Raw genomic sequence first — 15091 nt, 5'->3', positions numbered from 1 at the left:
TTACAAATCTAACGGGGATCCCTGCATTCGCACGAGCACCCTGCACGCACTCTCCGCCTCGTGACGTCGGATTAAGCGCGAGCAGAAAACAGGGAGGAGATTCGTGCACATAAACAAGTCGACTCTCCTCAGCGAGGAAATAACTTGACACATTGTTCCACATCTTCAACACTTTTTTTGCGGAATCGTCCGTTTGTTTCTCTACTCTACAGGTGAGCTTCTCACACCGCTTACCTAAAAGTGGTCGGTATCTATGTCAATTAATTTAGCTTTAAAATATCAGGTTTAAGTAAGATATCTTTTTTAGTCTGCTATTTGTGTTGTGTTTGATGTTATCATGACTGTACCATGCCACCTAACCGCTAAATATCACAACGGAAAAGACAAGCGCGTGCCTTAATCGAGAGTATTGAATTATTGGTAAACATTTTTTAACAAAAACATTTTAAATTGTACCCATGACAAACCCCCATATCACGGAGACGTGGAAAACAAGTACAACAAAATAGCTGTTTTGGTCACCAGGAGGCTTAGTGTTATATTGCGTTAACATTACATTTTATAAGCACACAACAGTTCGAGAGGGCTTGATATGACAGCCCTGCACAGCCAGCACCGCTGTGCCCAGCTATTCGGTTTAAACGGTGTTTAGGAGGGCGCAAAAGAAAGCGCTTATACGCCTTATAACTGACTAACCCTAACAAAGAGACATGCGACCGCGCCTGTCAGTGGGGAAGGTCGAGCGCACAGAGGCTTTTGGACAAGCTGTGGAAGAGGAATCTATAGTCGCCTACAGCAGAGCAAAGTACGGAGAGCAGGTTTCTCTGATCCTCCTAATTCACCTATACTCGAATCCTGGGAAAACACTAACACGGTTACTTCAGTTCGTAGAAGATTAACTATATATAACAACACAACTTTATGTAACAACACTGGACACTAAAACCTGACCTTTTTCATCCCACAATCTGAAGCAGTGGGATCATGTGGTACCTTTATACTGAATTCGAATCTGTTTTTAGAATGTTTCTGTCAGACATGGTTTTCAAGTGACAGAGCAACATTTTAAAAACATTATTCATAAATAAGGCTGTTATTACATTTAAAATATGTGCAGACTTGCTTTACAAATGTACCAGTGTACGACTGTCACCTATATTTGGCCTCAGGAACATCCCTATCCAGAGTCCAGCAGTCGTCTCCCAGCTGTATTTATCCAGAGACGTCTGGCACAAAAAGGTTTCATGTATCATCTGTTGACCGGTTTAGTAAGACAGTGCATGGGATCAGACTATAACCTTTTTGTGGCAGTATTGATTTTCTAATCACTCTTTTAGTATTTTTTCTAAAGTCATTCTAAATTAGGAAAAGAATTCCAGACAGTGTTAAAAATAAACTCCACGGGCTAAAGGACACCAGCGGTGCAGGGTGTGTGCTGTTAACACAGTCCCTTCCTGACGTTAAACTCAGATGACCTCTCTGATTACAATAGTGACATATAACAGGTATATACAATACATAGAAATAACCTCCTATCACTAAATCAGCTGAAAAATGGAGGACAAAAAAAGTTACTATGTTTATGATCAGCCACCAGGGGTCATCATAACGTTATTGTTCTGTTGTTTACAGATTACTATCTGAGAGATACGAAGACCACCACTTACAAAAATGATTGGTAAAATATTTGCCCAGCTCCTTGGCAACACAGAGGAATCAGGGTTAGTTGTGGAGAATGACAGCTGTGAGGAGCTGCTGGAGTCTGAAGACGGTGAATGGGTCATCATTAACATACAAGGTGAGTTCTGGAGCAGAACACAAACACCACTCAGGGCCTATGACAGGGTTCAGCATTTAATACATTGGTCTTATTGTCTAGAACCTCAATAATATACTGGAGTTATTCCAAGATGTCCATCTAGTGTGTGGCATTTGAATTGTTTTACCAGTTAGAAACTCAATAACTGAGATTTAACAATGATTCCAACCTAAACGCAGCGATGTCAGTGGGTCGTGTGGTGTGTGCAGAGCGCCAGGCTCCAGATGTCACTCGTGGAGGTTCTCTGGAGAACCTGCTCATCGAGCACCCCAGCATGTCTGTGTATCAGATACGCCGTCGCAGGTTTAAGGAGGAAGACAGTGCTGATGAAGATGATGACCCTCCCAGGTCAGTAGGTCTCAGTCTTTGTGTCACAGTAGCACGTGCACTGCAGGAACTGTGTCGGTTCTCTCTGATTGTACAGGAGACATCTTGTCCTCTAGTAAACCTGTCTTTGATCATGTCAGAGTATCTGTTGTGTCTACATTATCTCTGTGATGACGCCAGGCCCCGCTGCCACGCTGGCTGTGTCACCCCTTGCAGGCCAGTGCCAGTCAGGGAGGTTTCATGGCGTATGGCAGTATTCGGCCTCCAGCCGCCATGCCGCTCCCTGCTGGTCTCTCTGCAGCGGGCCCGAGCTTACACAGAGCGCAGGAAGCTGAACCATAGTGCCCTCAACAGGCACAACCTGGCCAAGACACGCTTCTTGCCCACTGATCACCGCTACAGATACTTCAAGCAACCTACTCGGCGCCCATGCAACTACTGAACCAGTCTTGAAACCACTCATGCCTGGAGCCACTGAATAAACCAACCACACATGTGAACCTCTGAGTGTTGGCAGAAAGCCTACCAAGGCCATTAAACATTAAAACATGTCCCCTTAAGTGATGCCATTACAGGGTTGAGACAACTAGATTGCAGCTTGCTATAAGGAATATGTGGGAATCTTGTGTAATTTCACTAGTGTTGAGGAAGGTATTTGTTAGGAAAGCGTGTTTAGGACTCACGTTAGGTGCAGTAATACAGGTGAGGGTGGATTTGTCTTTTAGCTGTAGTTGGTACACTCAAGTTCCTTTGACAGTAGAGTACGTTTATTGTGAAACTGATCTAAGATATTTTGAATGAAAATATAATTGTTCAATAGTTATGGAATGAGGGTGATAAAGGATAGAGCTGGCAAGTGAGTAAAAGGTTGTTGGGCTTTGTGATTTCCTGCTGAAGCAGATGTTGTATGTAACCTGTTTTCTCTTAACCAGCACAGACACACTTGCTGTATTGTCTAAGGTTCCTGTGTTTTATCTGTAAATGCAGACTGTATATATTAATGAAACATGTTAGTGTTTTGTATCCAATAATATATTTGTTTAAATTCACTTTTAAAATGCAAAATAAAAATGTTTTATTACTGTTTTATCATCACAGTGAGGATTTCACTGTCTGAAAGATTTAACAACATAACCCGAAAAGATGTTTTTCCCCATGTAGCTTTATAGATATAGCTCTGATCATGTTCGTCACTTGCGAAGGCTGTGGATTTTCTCCATAAACCTTCTCACCCTCTCCGGATCGACGTCATTGTCCCAACGGCCAAGTTTCTTAAAATATGAGCCGATGATCATGGCATTTGCATCCAGGTAGTGTTCCACGTTGTCAATAGTCACTCCAGAGCCAGTCAGCACAGGGAGTCTTGCAGCCTGAACAACCTCTGAAAGATAAATGGGAGGTGAATCTGATCAGGTTTGGGAGGGCAGTGGTGACTTAGTGCAGAGGATTCACACGAACACGCCAGTCTAACAGGCAGCACAGGGGCTTGGTGGTTAGTATGTTTGTCTCTCAGTTCTAGGGTCATGGGTTTGAGTCCCTATCTGGGTGGAGTTTCCATGTTCTCTGTGTGTGTGTGTGGGTTTCCTCCCACAGTTCAAAAACACGGAGATTAGGTTGACTGGATATATGTAGGTATGTCCAGTGATGGTTGTTGTTCTGTGTGTGTGTGTGTGTGTCCAGCGATGGCTGGTTCTCTGTCCTGGTCTTCATCTCCTCTGCTATAGTTTCTGATAGAGAGAACACTGATACACTGTGGGCCAACTGGCTGCTACACTAAACCTTTGACTTCATACACTAACAAATCCACACACACGCACATCACTATGTAAAGGTTCTTCATGCCTCATACAATCAAAGCAGACAAAAAACAAAACAAAAAAACCCATCTCAACCAATCAGGTAGCAGGCCTGGTGGAACTCAACCAATCAGGCAGTGTGCCAAACACACCAGCTGGGCAGCAAGCTTGCTCTCATGCCTCCATTTCCATGCCAACCCAATCAGCACCAGCCTGAAGGCATTGGTTAAAACAGTCTGCAGCACTGCAGTCTATTTTAGGACAAGCAGAATGGCACATGCAGTGCAGAATATGGGTCACATGACCAGGGAGGAGAGACCCACCTGCCCACAGGAGCCATTACAGGCCGCAGACACACAACCATTCACACAGACGATAACTTGGAGAGGAACTCCGGACTGGACAGTTAATGAGTGTGTGATTGTGTAAGTGTCAGAGTGAAAAGTTCGAAACAGCAATGCAGTCATCAGTTAAGATTAATCTTTTATGCCATTTCTTCAAGTTTTGGACTATTCATTCCTGTGGGACTGGCTCTGCCAAACAGGAAACACTAACACTAAAGGAGAACGAACACATTCTTTTCCACTGCATGACCAAACAGATGCTAAGGCCGCTCCGCACCGCTCCCGCGTCCTGAGGCCGCTCACGTTTTCTTATTCCACAAGTGTGCTGGACATTGGGATGGATTTGTGGCAGTGACGGGTTCTTGCCATAATTATGTCGATAATCATGCAAGTGCTTGACAAGATGCATAATTTGGTGTTTTCTGAACTAGTTTTGCTGTTTTGTTTTATGTGTGTAAATCAACACAGGGCACAATCACAAACCAAATACTGGTAATGAAACAGAAGGCAACAAGAAAAGTCTTAGCTTCGTCTGTATAGAACCAATCAGCAAATCCGTGTCATTAAACCATCCCACCCAGAGGAGTCTGTGTCTCTGCACAGTGTGAGTGAGCGTGTACGAGTGCTGTGCTGAACTGCGGAACAGTTAACGTCCGTACTCAGAACTGCTCGGTCTGACAGTGGAAAAGAGGCTCATATCTCTATGTGAGCGTTCACCACATGGGTCACGACACCTTCACCTGGAAGGCAGTTTCAGAATGAAACATCTAATGTCTCCAAGTCAAAGGTAACTCTGCACAGAAGTACAGCTTCTCTCTGACAGACAGCATCTGCCATAGGCATGATAGCACCCCCTACAGGATTGCAAGTAAAGTGATTCATGAATCAACAGTAACAAGTGAAGAGGAAATACATGAGGTTACCAAGACGAAGCACCAGATATGAACTGCACTCTTCTAGTCTGCCATGTATAGAACTGTAGGCCTTCAATGAAAATGTTTTTTAAATGTATAAGATGTGCTAGCTTGGAGTTATGTGACTGATTAAACAAATTAAGTTTACCATTGCTCAAGCACACAGATTTGAACACAGTTTACCTAGAAGATGTATACATAATGAACCCCAGGGCGCACGAGCGGCAGAACGGTGACCGTATCTCCCATCCGGTTCTCTGTGTCCGAGAGAGACAACTCACCCTTAAGCTCTGCAGGATCCGCTCGGACGCCAGTGGCAGGACCTGTGATGACCAGACCATCCGACAGAAAGAGTTCAGCTGCCTGGGCTGTCTCAGCGATGCTCACATCTGCGGTCAGCGCATGAGCGCTGCGACAATACCAAGCACAGGTCATAAAACACGTCTGACCAGAGGATGTCCTACAGACTGACCATCAGTGTTCAAGCAAGGAGAAATTATGCTGACTTAAATGACAAACATTGCTCTTCACATACATGTTTTAGCAGTCTGGGTTGTGTCTTTCTGATGGTTTTTTTTCTGCTGGCGTTTCCATGGTGATGAGGTGCCATGCTCCCTTTACCTGTGTTTCTTCTTGATGTCAGTGAAGATCTGAATGTGTTCTGCTCCAATCTGCCTGCGGAAACGCAGCAGTTCTCCAGCACACGCATTCAGGAGACCCTCATCAGCAACGTGGGAAAACACGAAGCCCTCTGCTCGGATGAAATCCAGCCCTGGAGATTGGAGGGGTACAGACGTTAAAATACTCACTTAAACAGCCCTGCAGTATCAGGACCTGAGAGAAGAACCTGTAACAGCACTGGGCAGTTCTGCCAAACACAGGCCTGAAGAAGAGTGTTTAAATGTGCTTAAAGGTGTTTAACAGTGTTTCGATTTGTTTAAAAGTGATTAAAGATATTTTATATGTGTCAATGGGTACCCTGGATTAGAGAGAGAGAGAGAGAGAGAGAGAGAGAGAGAGAGAGAGCTGACCAATCACAGACAACCCAGCTAAGTGTTTTGGGAGTGTATAGATGAATCATGGTATTCATACAATGCAGAAAATGTAAATAATCAGGGTCATATAACATAGTCCAATCTTGAACCAGGTCACATCAATATTACACTGCAACCATAACAGTGTGACAACTACAGAAGAATATTTGTTGTCCATATCACACCTGCTGCAAGTGCCACAGCCAGAGCAGTCTGGTTGGCAGCCGATAGTATCTGTACGCCGATGGGCAGGGACGGGTAAAGGCTCCTGACGGCAGCACACACAGCCGTCATAGATGCACACACCTCTGGACCCACGTCGAACACATAAGGGACATCGTGCATGTTCTCGATAATCAGCCCATCCTGTCAAAAAGTAAGAAAGACACACGGCACACACAGGAAGGACAACATGAATACTAGTAAACAATGATCAAAATGTCAACAAAACCACAGTTTTATGGACAAGCCAAAATAATAATAACAACAACAACAATAATAATAAAAATAATAATACAATATTATTATTATTATTATTATTATTATTATTATTATTATTATTATTATTACTACTACTACTATAATCATTATCCAGTTTAACATTTCTAACTGCAAGTGACATTAAATGGCTTGAAATGGCTTCAGACATTGAAATGAAGAAGTTTTTGCTTGTCCTAACCATGCGGAGGGTCAGGAGCTACTGGATGGCAGAAACATGTTTTCTCTGATCTAAAAATGACCTCACATGGGATATCTGATAGAAAACAGTTTAACCCTCAGTTTCTTACAGGTAGCACTTTAATCTACATTCACACAGATGTGGTGGACAGAACTCAAACATCTCAAGCTCATGAGTGAGTAACGTCACACGAAGGACCTCACTCACAGCTGCATATCTGGGGTTTGAACTGCAGATGAGCGAGTCTCAGAAAACATGGCAACAAAACAATATGACCATAAAAAACAGTCACCAGATTAAAGAACAAGATGGTCTCTCTTCACATACAGAGAGCAGGCACAGAAGAAAAGCCAAAATCCACTCATCAAACATCAAGAGAAATTAATCTACACATCTATATCCCAATGCTGACTCGTGTCTAGATTACAGATGGTAAATAGTATATTGTGTGCAGTGGTCATTGTTTCATTCACCTCTAACAGGCTTTAAGCCTAATGATGAGATTTTGTTTGTGTCTATTTTCAAATTCTCAAAAGTCCAATGCATTAGCGCATATGTGTGATTCACGCAGACTCTGCTTACTTCAAACAATTTATGTCAAATCAAAGATCTGCTATGAGCTCGATACCTGATACCCAACCCTAGACACCCAACCCTAGATACCCAACCATAGACAACAAACTCTAGACACCTAACCCTAGATACAAAACACTACATACCTAACCCTACATACTTCACCCTAGATTCTGTTTCTGGCTGCTACTGGTGACTGCTATGTTCAGTATAGCATGTCACTGACTCCTATGCACAAACCCATTTTACATATTCCCAGTACTGTGTACTGGTCAAAATAAATGCACTGTCTGCTCATTGCATATTGCATTTATTGTTATGGTATTATTGCACTGCACTGTTGCACTCCTGTAGTGTGTTGTCTGTTGCACTTGTTTTGTGTTGAACTATGGTCCTGGAGAAACATTGTTTCATTTTTGCTGTGTACTTGTATATAGCTGAAATGACATTAAAGCCTTTTGAAAGTGAGATACCTAACCCTAGACACCTAACCATAGATACCTAACCCTAAACACCTAATCCTACATACCCAAACATAGATACCCAACCCTACATACCTAACCCTATATATCCAATCCTAGACACCTAACCCTAGATACCCAACCCTGCAGATCTCTACGTACGAGGTCTGCGTGGTGGTAGATTTCTGCTTCTCGACAAGCCTCTTCAATTATCTCGGGGACAGTGACTCTGCTCAAAGGGCTGCCTGCAAGAAATGGTTCAACAGCAGGGCAACAACCTTTGTATTATTTTTCACTGCAGTCATACAATATAGAGTACAATATCAATTGTATATAGCTTACCAGGTAAGGCTCGCACATGAATCATACCAATAATGTTTGTTTTCAAACGTCCAAAAAGGTTTACAAACTTCATTTCTCAATTCTCGCCAAAATCTCCTCAGTCACGAGACCGGTCAAAGGTCATCTGCTTTGGTATGGTTCAACACTCCAGATCAGGTTTCCACAGGTCTAATAAAGCCTCCCAATGTCATGTTCCAGGTTTCCACAGGTCTAATAAAGCCTCCCAATGTCATGTTCCAGGTTTCCACAGGTCTAAAGCCTCGGCATGCCACTACTTGGCTATTAACACAAAATAATCATCTAATGAGTTTTTCCTGAGCGTGGCATGCCGAACGGCCGAAGGTTTACTTCTAAACACGTACATGTTCTATCATATTAACACAAGTGCAACACAAAATAAGTTTTTTTAAAGAGAAATCTAGTTTTGTTTACTTCTTGAGGCTGCTGGCCACGTGCTCACCGCACTTCCGGGGTCATACTGTCTCCGCCTGCGTGACGTCATCCACACACGCCTTCACTTTGCCGGCAAAATTTTGAATATGTTTAAAAACTAAAGCAAGTTTTACTGAGAGTGGAGGCCGGGATAGACACCATAACACTGGAGTGTGCGTGCGGGCTAACGCAGGGTCATAGCTGCGCGCTCCACTGCGCAGTTCTGGGGCTGCTGCGCTTATAAGAGCAAGATGACATCAGCAGAGGAGCGGGACGCTGGAGGACAGTATAACACACGGCGCAGAGCAGCAGCACTGTAACACCTCAGGGGGATGCAGCCGTCGTTCTTCCTACAGAATACGATGGCTTCCAGATAGCAACTGATTTTCGGCGTCCAGTTTCTCAGCTTCGTGTTGAGAGCAGCTACGAGGTTCGAAGGCGCTTCCGCTCTGTGATACAAACTTTACATTTATTACCGACCTGAGCGGAAACGGTCACGGGTGGCGTCTTAAACAACACTAACCACCCGGCTAATGGTGATGTTGTGGATGATAATGTTGGCAGAGTTCGTGTAGATGAGGAATAAGCAGCTCGGTCATTTTCTGCTCCTCCTGAGCAGTGAGGTTTGTGTGTAGTTTAACCGTTTAACCATTAGTCCAGGTCTGCTGGTTTGGGGAGGACACGGTAGCCCTGCGCGCCGTGGCCCTGGTGGAGAGGAGCGGTGTGTTGCGGTTTTGTTGCCAAAATGGTGCCCGTTTTCGTCCCCGCGCCGAGAGCTTTGTGCGGGTGTGGGGGGTTGGGGAGCCAACGCTAATGAAATATCGCTAAATCCCAAATAACACGCGACTCTCCTTCCTGTTTTACAGGCTCTCTGGTCAAAGCGTCCGAGCGTGTGGATATAATGCCAAGTAAGAAAGTGTAAGTTTCCATTTCGTATAGTTTGACCATGCTGTGACAGTCCGGTCGTGGAGAACGGTTTAGACACGAGCTAAACACACAGTGTGGGACTGCTACTATTTCAGACTAAACGCTGAACTGAGATCTACTACAGATGGTGCTCCTAAACACACAGCGGCGCGGGCCAGGAAGAGAAAAGCAGACGTCGCAGTTGTAAGTTCACTTGTTTTCCACATTAGCTGAACCAGGAACAGCAGAGCGTCGTAAACCCCACGACCACGCTTGTTCCCTCTGATTATGCAGCATTTACAAGATCCAGACGAGGAAATGGCAGAGATGACCAAAAAGAAGCAGTGTCCACCGCAGGTCAGAAGCTCCACTTGGATTAAGCTTATCTTGGCTTTATGAGCTTCCCTGGTTTCCCACACTCACTCAAACTTGCAGTTGGTTTTGAACAGTGGAATTGGGTCTGTATGGTGTGAGCTGAGTTGTTCCTACGTAGAATGCCACTTCACAACATTCTTTTTTACTTTTCAGAATGTGTAACAAAAGGTTGAATGGGCCTCACTATTTTGAATATTATTTTCACTTTCTTTTGACCACCTCAACACTCTGAATACATCACAGCTGCCTGACTTGTTAGACTGACCTGTGTATGAAATGTGTCGGGGGGGTTGCGTCTGTTCAGTGAAGAGAAAAGTGGCTTTATGGTAGTGACGTTGCTGTTTGTATTGTCCAGTTGAGGGCCATGGGGTGTGCATGGTGGGTGATTTCTGTTTTTATCCGTTGGGTAACTCTCCTCTTTTTGTGTGTTTCTCTTCCACCCCCCCTTTCCTTGGTCCTGCTCAGACCTGCTGGAGTTCCTGCACAGGTTACCCAAGCCCGTGTAGGCGGATTCCAGTGCCAGAAGAGGTTGAGGAACCGGTTGCCATCAGCAGTGTGGGATTCACCCAATACACCTCCAGAAACCTTTTCATCACCCCAACGCGACCACCTCCCCTGCCTTCTCTCAGGTGAGCCTGGAGTTGTTTCAGTAGGACACTGATCGCTTGTAAATACAGTGAACTGTTTGGGAGACTGGGGTGTTCCAAAAAAATGTCCGTTCTCACATTCTAGTGAGTGACTGTTTTGGTTCTCACATGGTGTGATCTATGTCTGATGTGGAGAAAGTTGTGAACCTGGCTAAGGCACGGTCCTCAGACCTGCCCCGTGGGGTCCGTGCTTTCTCAGTTTCTCTGGAGTGGGAGATGGAGCCTGATGGTGTCTGTCTGCTTCTGGGCCATCTGAATATACAGCTGTATGTGCTACATTGTGTGTGCAAAACCAAATCTGATGAGGTTTGTTTTATTTTATTTTTGTTTCATAATTCCATTCCCACAGTTGGGCAAGTAAAGATGATGTATGGAGCAACTTGCTAAGAAAAGAGAAACTGTATCCTCACGACACCCATGTGATGGAGAGACATCCCGCCCTTCAGCCCAGAATGAGGGCCATACTCCTGGATTGGCTCATGGAGGTAAACATCAATCAAACACCTTTTACAACACTGACGCATTTTAATCTGATCTCGTTAAGAAGGGCCAGGTCTGTGCACAGAGTGTCCCCTCACTGAGGCGCATGAAGGCCACTCTGTAGCTCTCTTGCCCTTCCTTTTCAAATGCAGATTGATCCGGGATTAGATCATGACGCAGATTCCTCAGCCTTGTGTCTGTAGATTACCTGGTCACTTTGCCTTTATTTTCTACCCTTGCAGGGTTTGTCCTAAAACCTCTGTCCTTTTGTTTCTTCTCAGGTTTGTGAAGTCTACAAACTGCACAGAGAAACGTTTTACTTGGGACAGGACTACTTTGATCGCTTCATGGCCACCCAGGAGAACGTCCTGAAGACCACCCTGCAGCTCATCGGCATTGCTGCTCTCTTTATTGCTGCCAAAATGGAGGTGCATCACTTCAAACTCCACGTTATTCTGATGTTGCGCTAAGACCGAATAAGACCGAGTCATTTTGGACTAGTTACTCTGACAGATTGGTTCTCTTTATTGCCCATACAGTGTAGAGTACTGAGGTGCCATATGTTCTGTCCTACAGGAAATTTACCCTCCCAAAGTTCACCAGTTTGCTTACGTTACGGATGGAGCTTGCACAGAAGAAGAAATCCTTGATATGGAAGTCATAATCATGAAGGTCATATCACGACCTGTTTTAAATGTTTTTGACACTTGAGCTTTCTTTGCTTTGGTATTGCAGACAAACACAACCACAGAATTACAGGGAAAAAAACAAAAACAATTACTGTAATCTCTCCTCCATGTGTTTCTCCTTTAGGAACTGAACTGGAGTCTCAGTCCTCTCACTTCTGTGGCCTGGCTCAACATCTACATGCAGATGGCCTACCTGAAGGAGAGTGACCATGTCCTCCTGCCACAGTACCCACAGTCCACGTTTGTGCAGATTGCCGAGGTAGGTTCTGGTTTCGGTGTTCCTCCTCCGCCTCCATTCCACTGATGCCGCCAGTGCTGGGTGAGAGGATACTGAAACACTTTTGTTTATGCTGCAGTAAAGACAAATGGAACTGTAGAGATAGGAAGAGTCCTTCTAGGGATGTAGACAATGGTGTTCCTCCTCGTCTTTGACTGGGGTGATGGTGGATGGTAATGCCTGTGGCTTTTCTCATGTAGCTCCTGAACTTGTGCATCTTGGATCTCAGAAGTCTGGAGTTCTCCTACAGCCTGCTGGCAGCGTCTGCCCTGTTTCACTTCTCTTCCCTGGAACTGGTGATGAAGGTCTCAGGTGAGAGCAGCTTTGTGGTTTGAATCTCTTACTGCAGGTGTAAATCTGGGCTTCAGGTTTAAGTGCGTGTATGTGTCAGGGCTGAAGTGGTGTGATGTGGAGCCATGTGTGAGGTGGATGGTTCCTTTTGCCATGGCTATCCGTGAAGTAGGCAGCTCCTCACTGAAGATGTTCAAGGGCATCGCAGCAGATGACGCACACAACATCCAGACCCACGTACCCTACCTCGACTGGCTGGTGAGTGTGTTTCCTCAGGGTCCTTCAGCTGCTGGAAACTTGGGTTTGTCTGAGCGTGATTTTAAGAGGTTTAGAAGCAGGCCTGTAGTATGACAACACGCACGCCAACTGGATGGTGGAAAGGACCAGGAGGCTTTGGAGACAGCCCTCCCACTCCCATTGTTTCTACCGTGTCCTCCCTTCTGAGTCTTTGTTTTGATTCTGTAGGGGAAGGTCTACACGTATCAGCTTGTGGACATGGATCATAGCCAGAGATCCCAGGTCCCAGCCGGGGTGCTTACTCCTCCGCCCAGCAGTGAGAAGCCCGAGACCTTGGCCTCCTGATGGCACTGTGGAACATGGAGATGGCAAAACACAGTGCCTTAATAGGATACGCAAGCATCGGTTTCTATAAGCATGCACACCTTGCAGTTCTGATTTGTTGGGGGGGGGGTTTTATTCTAATTTTATATCTAGACTTGAAATACCCTTTGAGGGTTTTATTATTGTTCTTATTTTCTGGGTGGACAAGTACAGATCACCTGTGTTTGTTTGCCCTGATTTGCTGCTAAATATGGAATGGTGAGGCCTGACTCACAGGAAGTTCAATAATCACCATATATTGATTGGTCACGTGGGATTATGATTTGTGGATTACCAAGGACAGGATTTATTTTACTTTTTTTTTTTTTTTTTTTTGTGGTTTGCCTCCAAATGAATTTTTAATTTTTTAAATCTGTTTTTAAATTAAATGCTGCTACCTTTGTATTTTATAAGACAAAATAAAAGTCTAAACTTACATGCACTGTTCCTCCTTTACTGCTCCCTTCACACAAAGCTGACTGACTGAAAAAGCACTAGACAGTTAAGACAGAGGGACTTCAGGATTGTGTCCCATTTTGCTGTGAGTTATACTGTGTATGACTATGTATGTGACAAATAAACCGAACTTGAACTAGTGCTTTTTTACACTGGTTTCAAAGACATCCAGGGCTGTAATGAGTGCCACTCCATACACTTCATGACTACTACAGCAAAGAACTCTTAAAACATTGTGAGCGTGAGAGGAGATGGGTCTGCCAGCCTCTGTCTGGGGGGCTGGAGCTCCAAAGTGACTGGAACGCAAGATGCGCAGTCTGTAATCTCCAGTCACCACAGGATGTTTTGCCTTTTCTGTTGTCTTCACACCACTATCCTGTCTGATTTGCTTGTTGTTAACTGTCTTGTCTGTTCTCCAGACTTCGTCTCGGCTGTCTGTGTGCTTGCCTGTGTTCTCTGGTGTGGTATTGTTTTTACAGTGGGAACAGGTTCAGGTGGCGATGACTGCACTGGAGGGTCTTTTGACTGGCAGATTTGAGTTACTCAAATGTAGTTTTAACTTGATTCTCAGCATCCAAGTTATTTACCCTTCTTTCATAGTCAGGTGTGTTAACTGTGTTTTAAAGTAATCTTATGCGTCTTGTCACCAGAGACTCTAAACATTGAAATATGGCAGCAGCAGTTGATGGCCTTAATGTAGATACTGAGTGTAACAAACAACTGAGTAAAGCTGTCAAAGTTACCATACATTATAATGTTCTCACACAAACTTAAGTAACCCTGAACTGCTAAAATCATGTATATCCAGATACATAAAAGGTAAATTCAGGCTTGCATTTGGTTCTGAATGTAGTCTGGACAGCTGCTAGTTTGTCCCCAGTTTCAAACCTTTGTTGCTTTGTCTCTGCCTTTACTCAACAGTCTCTTTACAGGAGATGCCAGCCTTCATAAAGTGATATGGTTCTGATGTAAATTAGGTAACAGCCATGAAATACTTGTCATTGCAAATTGCTTCCTTTTAAAATTAACTTCACAGAAGCCACTTTTATAAAGGCCATGAGCGTTACAGTTGTAAAAATCAAACAATCTGAGGGAGGGATTCAACAAAATGGAGTATAAAGTGTAGTGTGTAATGGCTGTGTCTCATACAGTGCCCTCTGCTGGCAGACCCAGACACTGATCCACTAGATGTCTGTCTGGGAGGCTGCAACATGGATCAGGCCTTTTCCAACACGTGGCCTGGACAGGGATTTATTCCGTCCGATAATGGATGAGCTGTTGCTAGACCTTTTCAAATTTTAGGTTTTTTTCCACTTTGTTTTTAAGATATACTCCTAGTGTAATTGTGTGGTAGCCCAGTGGTTACAGTACTTGAGTTATAATCAGAAAGTTGCTGGTTCAAGCCCCACCACTGCCAAGTTTCCACTGTTGGGCCCCTGGGCAAGGCCCTTAACGCTCAAGCTGTACTCAGTCAATTGTAAGTCATTTTGGATAAAGGCGTCAGCTAAATGTAAATGTGTGAGTAACGTATTTTGATTTGCTGTAACTACCAGACCAACTGATGATGATTTCTTATGCTATTTTCACGCTCAGAACAAGAGCAGGATACAGATTCAGTTCCGATTCAGTTCAGATCTATTTCAGATGTG

The 15091-nt window shown here is 44.3% G+C and overlaps 3 protein-coding genes across 13 annotated transcripts; 2 read left to right on the top strand and 1 right to left on the bottom strand.

Moving 5' to 3' along the window:
- The first annotated feature begins 55 nt into the window (after window positions 1-55).
- On the top strand, window positions 56-3241 carry si:ch211-260e23.9 (uncharacterized). 5 transcript variants are annotated; one of them, XM_081706062.1, is made up of 5 exons: window positions 78-212; window positions 1170-1505; window positions 1633-1798; window positions 1999-2167; window positions 2327-3241. In XM_081706062.1, the coding sequence occupies exons 3-5, from the start codon at window positions 1672-1674 to the stop codon at window positions 2586-2588; spliced, it is 558 nt and encodes a 185-aa protein (XP_081562188.1). In that variant the 5' UTR covers window positions 78-212; window positions 1170-1505; window positions 1633-1671; the 3' UTR covers window positions 2589-3241. The 5 variants fall into 5 exon arrangements, with proteins under 5 accessions (XP_081562189.1, XP_026888228.3, XP_026888229.3 ...); XM_081706063.1 differs by lacking the exon at window positions 1170-1505 and having other exon boundaries at window positions 56-212; window positions 2008-2167; XM_027032427.3 differs by lacking the exon at window positions 1170-1505 and having other exon boundaries at window positions 56-212.
- zgc:162297 (uncharacterized protein F13E9.13, mitochondrial) lies at window positions 3197-8909 on the bottom strand. 3 transcript variants are annotated; one of them, XM_027032424.3, is made up of 6 exons: window positions 8290-8743; window positions 8110-8192; window positions 6420-6600; window positions 5822-5972; window positions 5482-5609; window positions 3197-3527 (listed from the first exon to the last, which is right to left on the bottom strand). In XM_027032424.3, exons 1-6 carry the CDS (start codon window positions 8360-8362, stop codon window positions 3337-3339), a joined length of 807 nt encoding a protein of 268 aa, XP_026888225.1. In that variant the 5' UTR covers window positions 8363-8743; the 3' UTR covers window positions 3197-3336. The 3 variants fall into 3 exon arrangements, with proteins under 3 accessions (XP_026888225.1, XP_026888226.1, XP_026888227.1); XM_027032425.3 differs by lacking the exons at window positions 8110-8192; window positions 8290-8743 and adding an exon at window positions 8750-8909; XM_027032426.3 differs by lacking the exon at window positions 8110-8192.
- A 104-nt stretch (window positions 8910-9013) lies between these two features.
- ccne1 (cyclin E1) lies at window positions 9014-13422 on the top strand. 5 transcript variants are annotated; one of them, XM_081706059.1, is made up of 12 exons: window positions 9014-9151; window positions 9588-9629; window positions 9744-9831; window positions 9922-9984; window positions 10468-10631; window positions 10999-11134; window positions 11411-11557; window positions 11706-11801; window positions 11943-12077; window positions 12296-12407; window positions 12487-12644; window positions 12852-13422. In XM_081706059.1, the coding sequence occupies exons 4-12, from the start codon at window positions 9946-9948 to the stop codon at window positions 12966-12968; spliced, it is 1104 nt and encodes a 367-aa protein (XP_081562185.1). In that variant the 5' UTR covers window positions 9014-9151; window positions 9588-9629; window positions 9744-9831; window positions 9922-9945; the 3' UTR covers window positions 12969-13422. The 5 variants fall into 5 exon arrangements, with proteins under 5 accessions (XP_081562185.1, XP_026888224.2, XP_081562187.1 ...); XM_027032423.3 differs by having other exon boundaries at window positions 9588-9639; XM_081706061.1 differs by lacking the exon at window positions 9014-9151 and adding an exon at window positions 9182-9344.
- Window positions 13423-15091: the final 1669 nt, after the last annotated feature.

This window comes from Electrophorus electricus, chromosome 23 (genome assembly GCF_041902795.1).
Source record: "Electrophorus electricus isolate QZ-2024a chromosome 23, ASM4190279v1, whole genome shotgun sequence".
Lineage (NCBI taxonomy): Eukaryota > Metazoa > Chordata > Actinopteri > Gymnotiformes > Gymnotidae > Electrophorus > Electrophorus electricus.
This window is presented reverse-complemented; position numbering and strand designations above follow the sequence as displayed.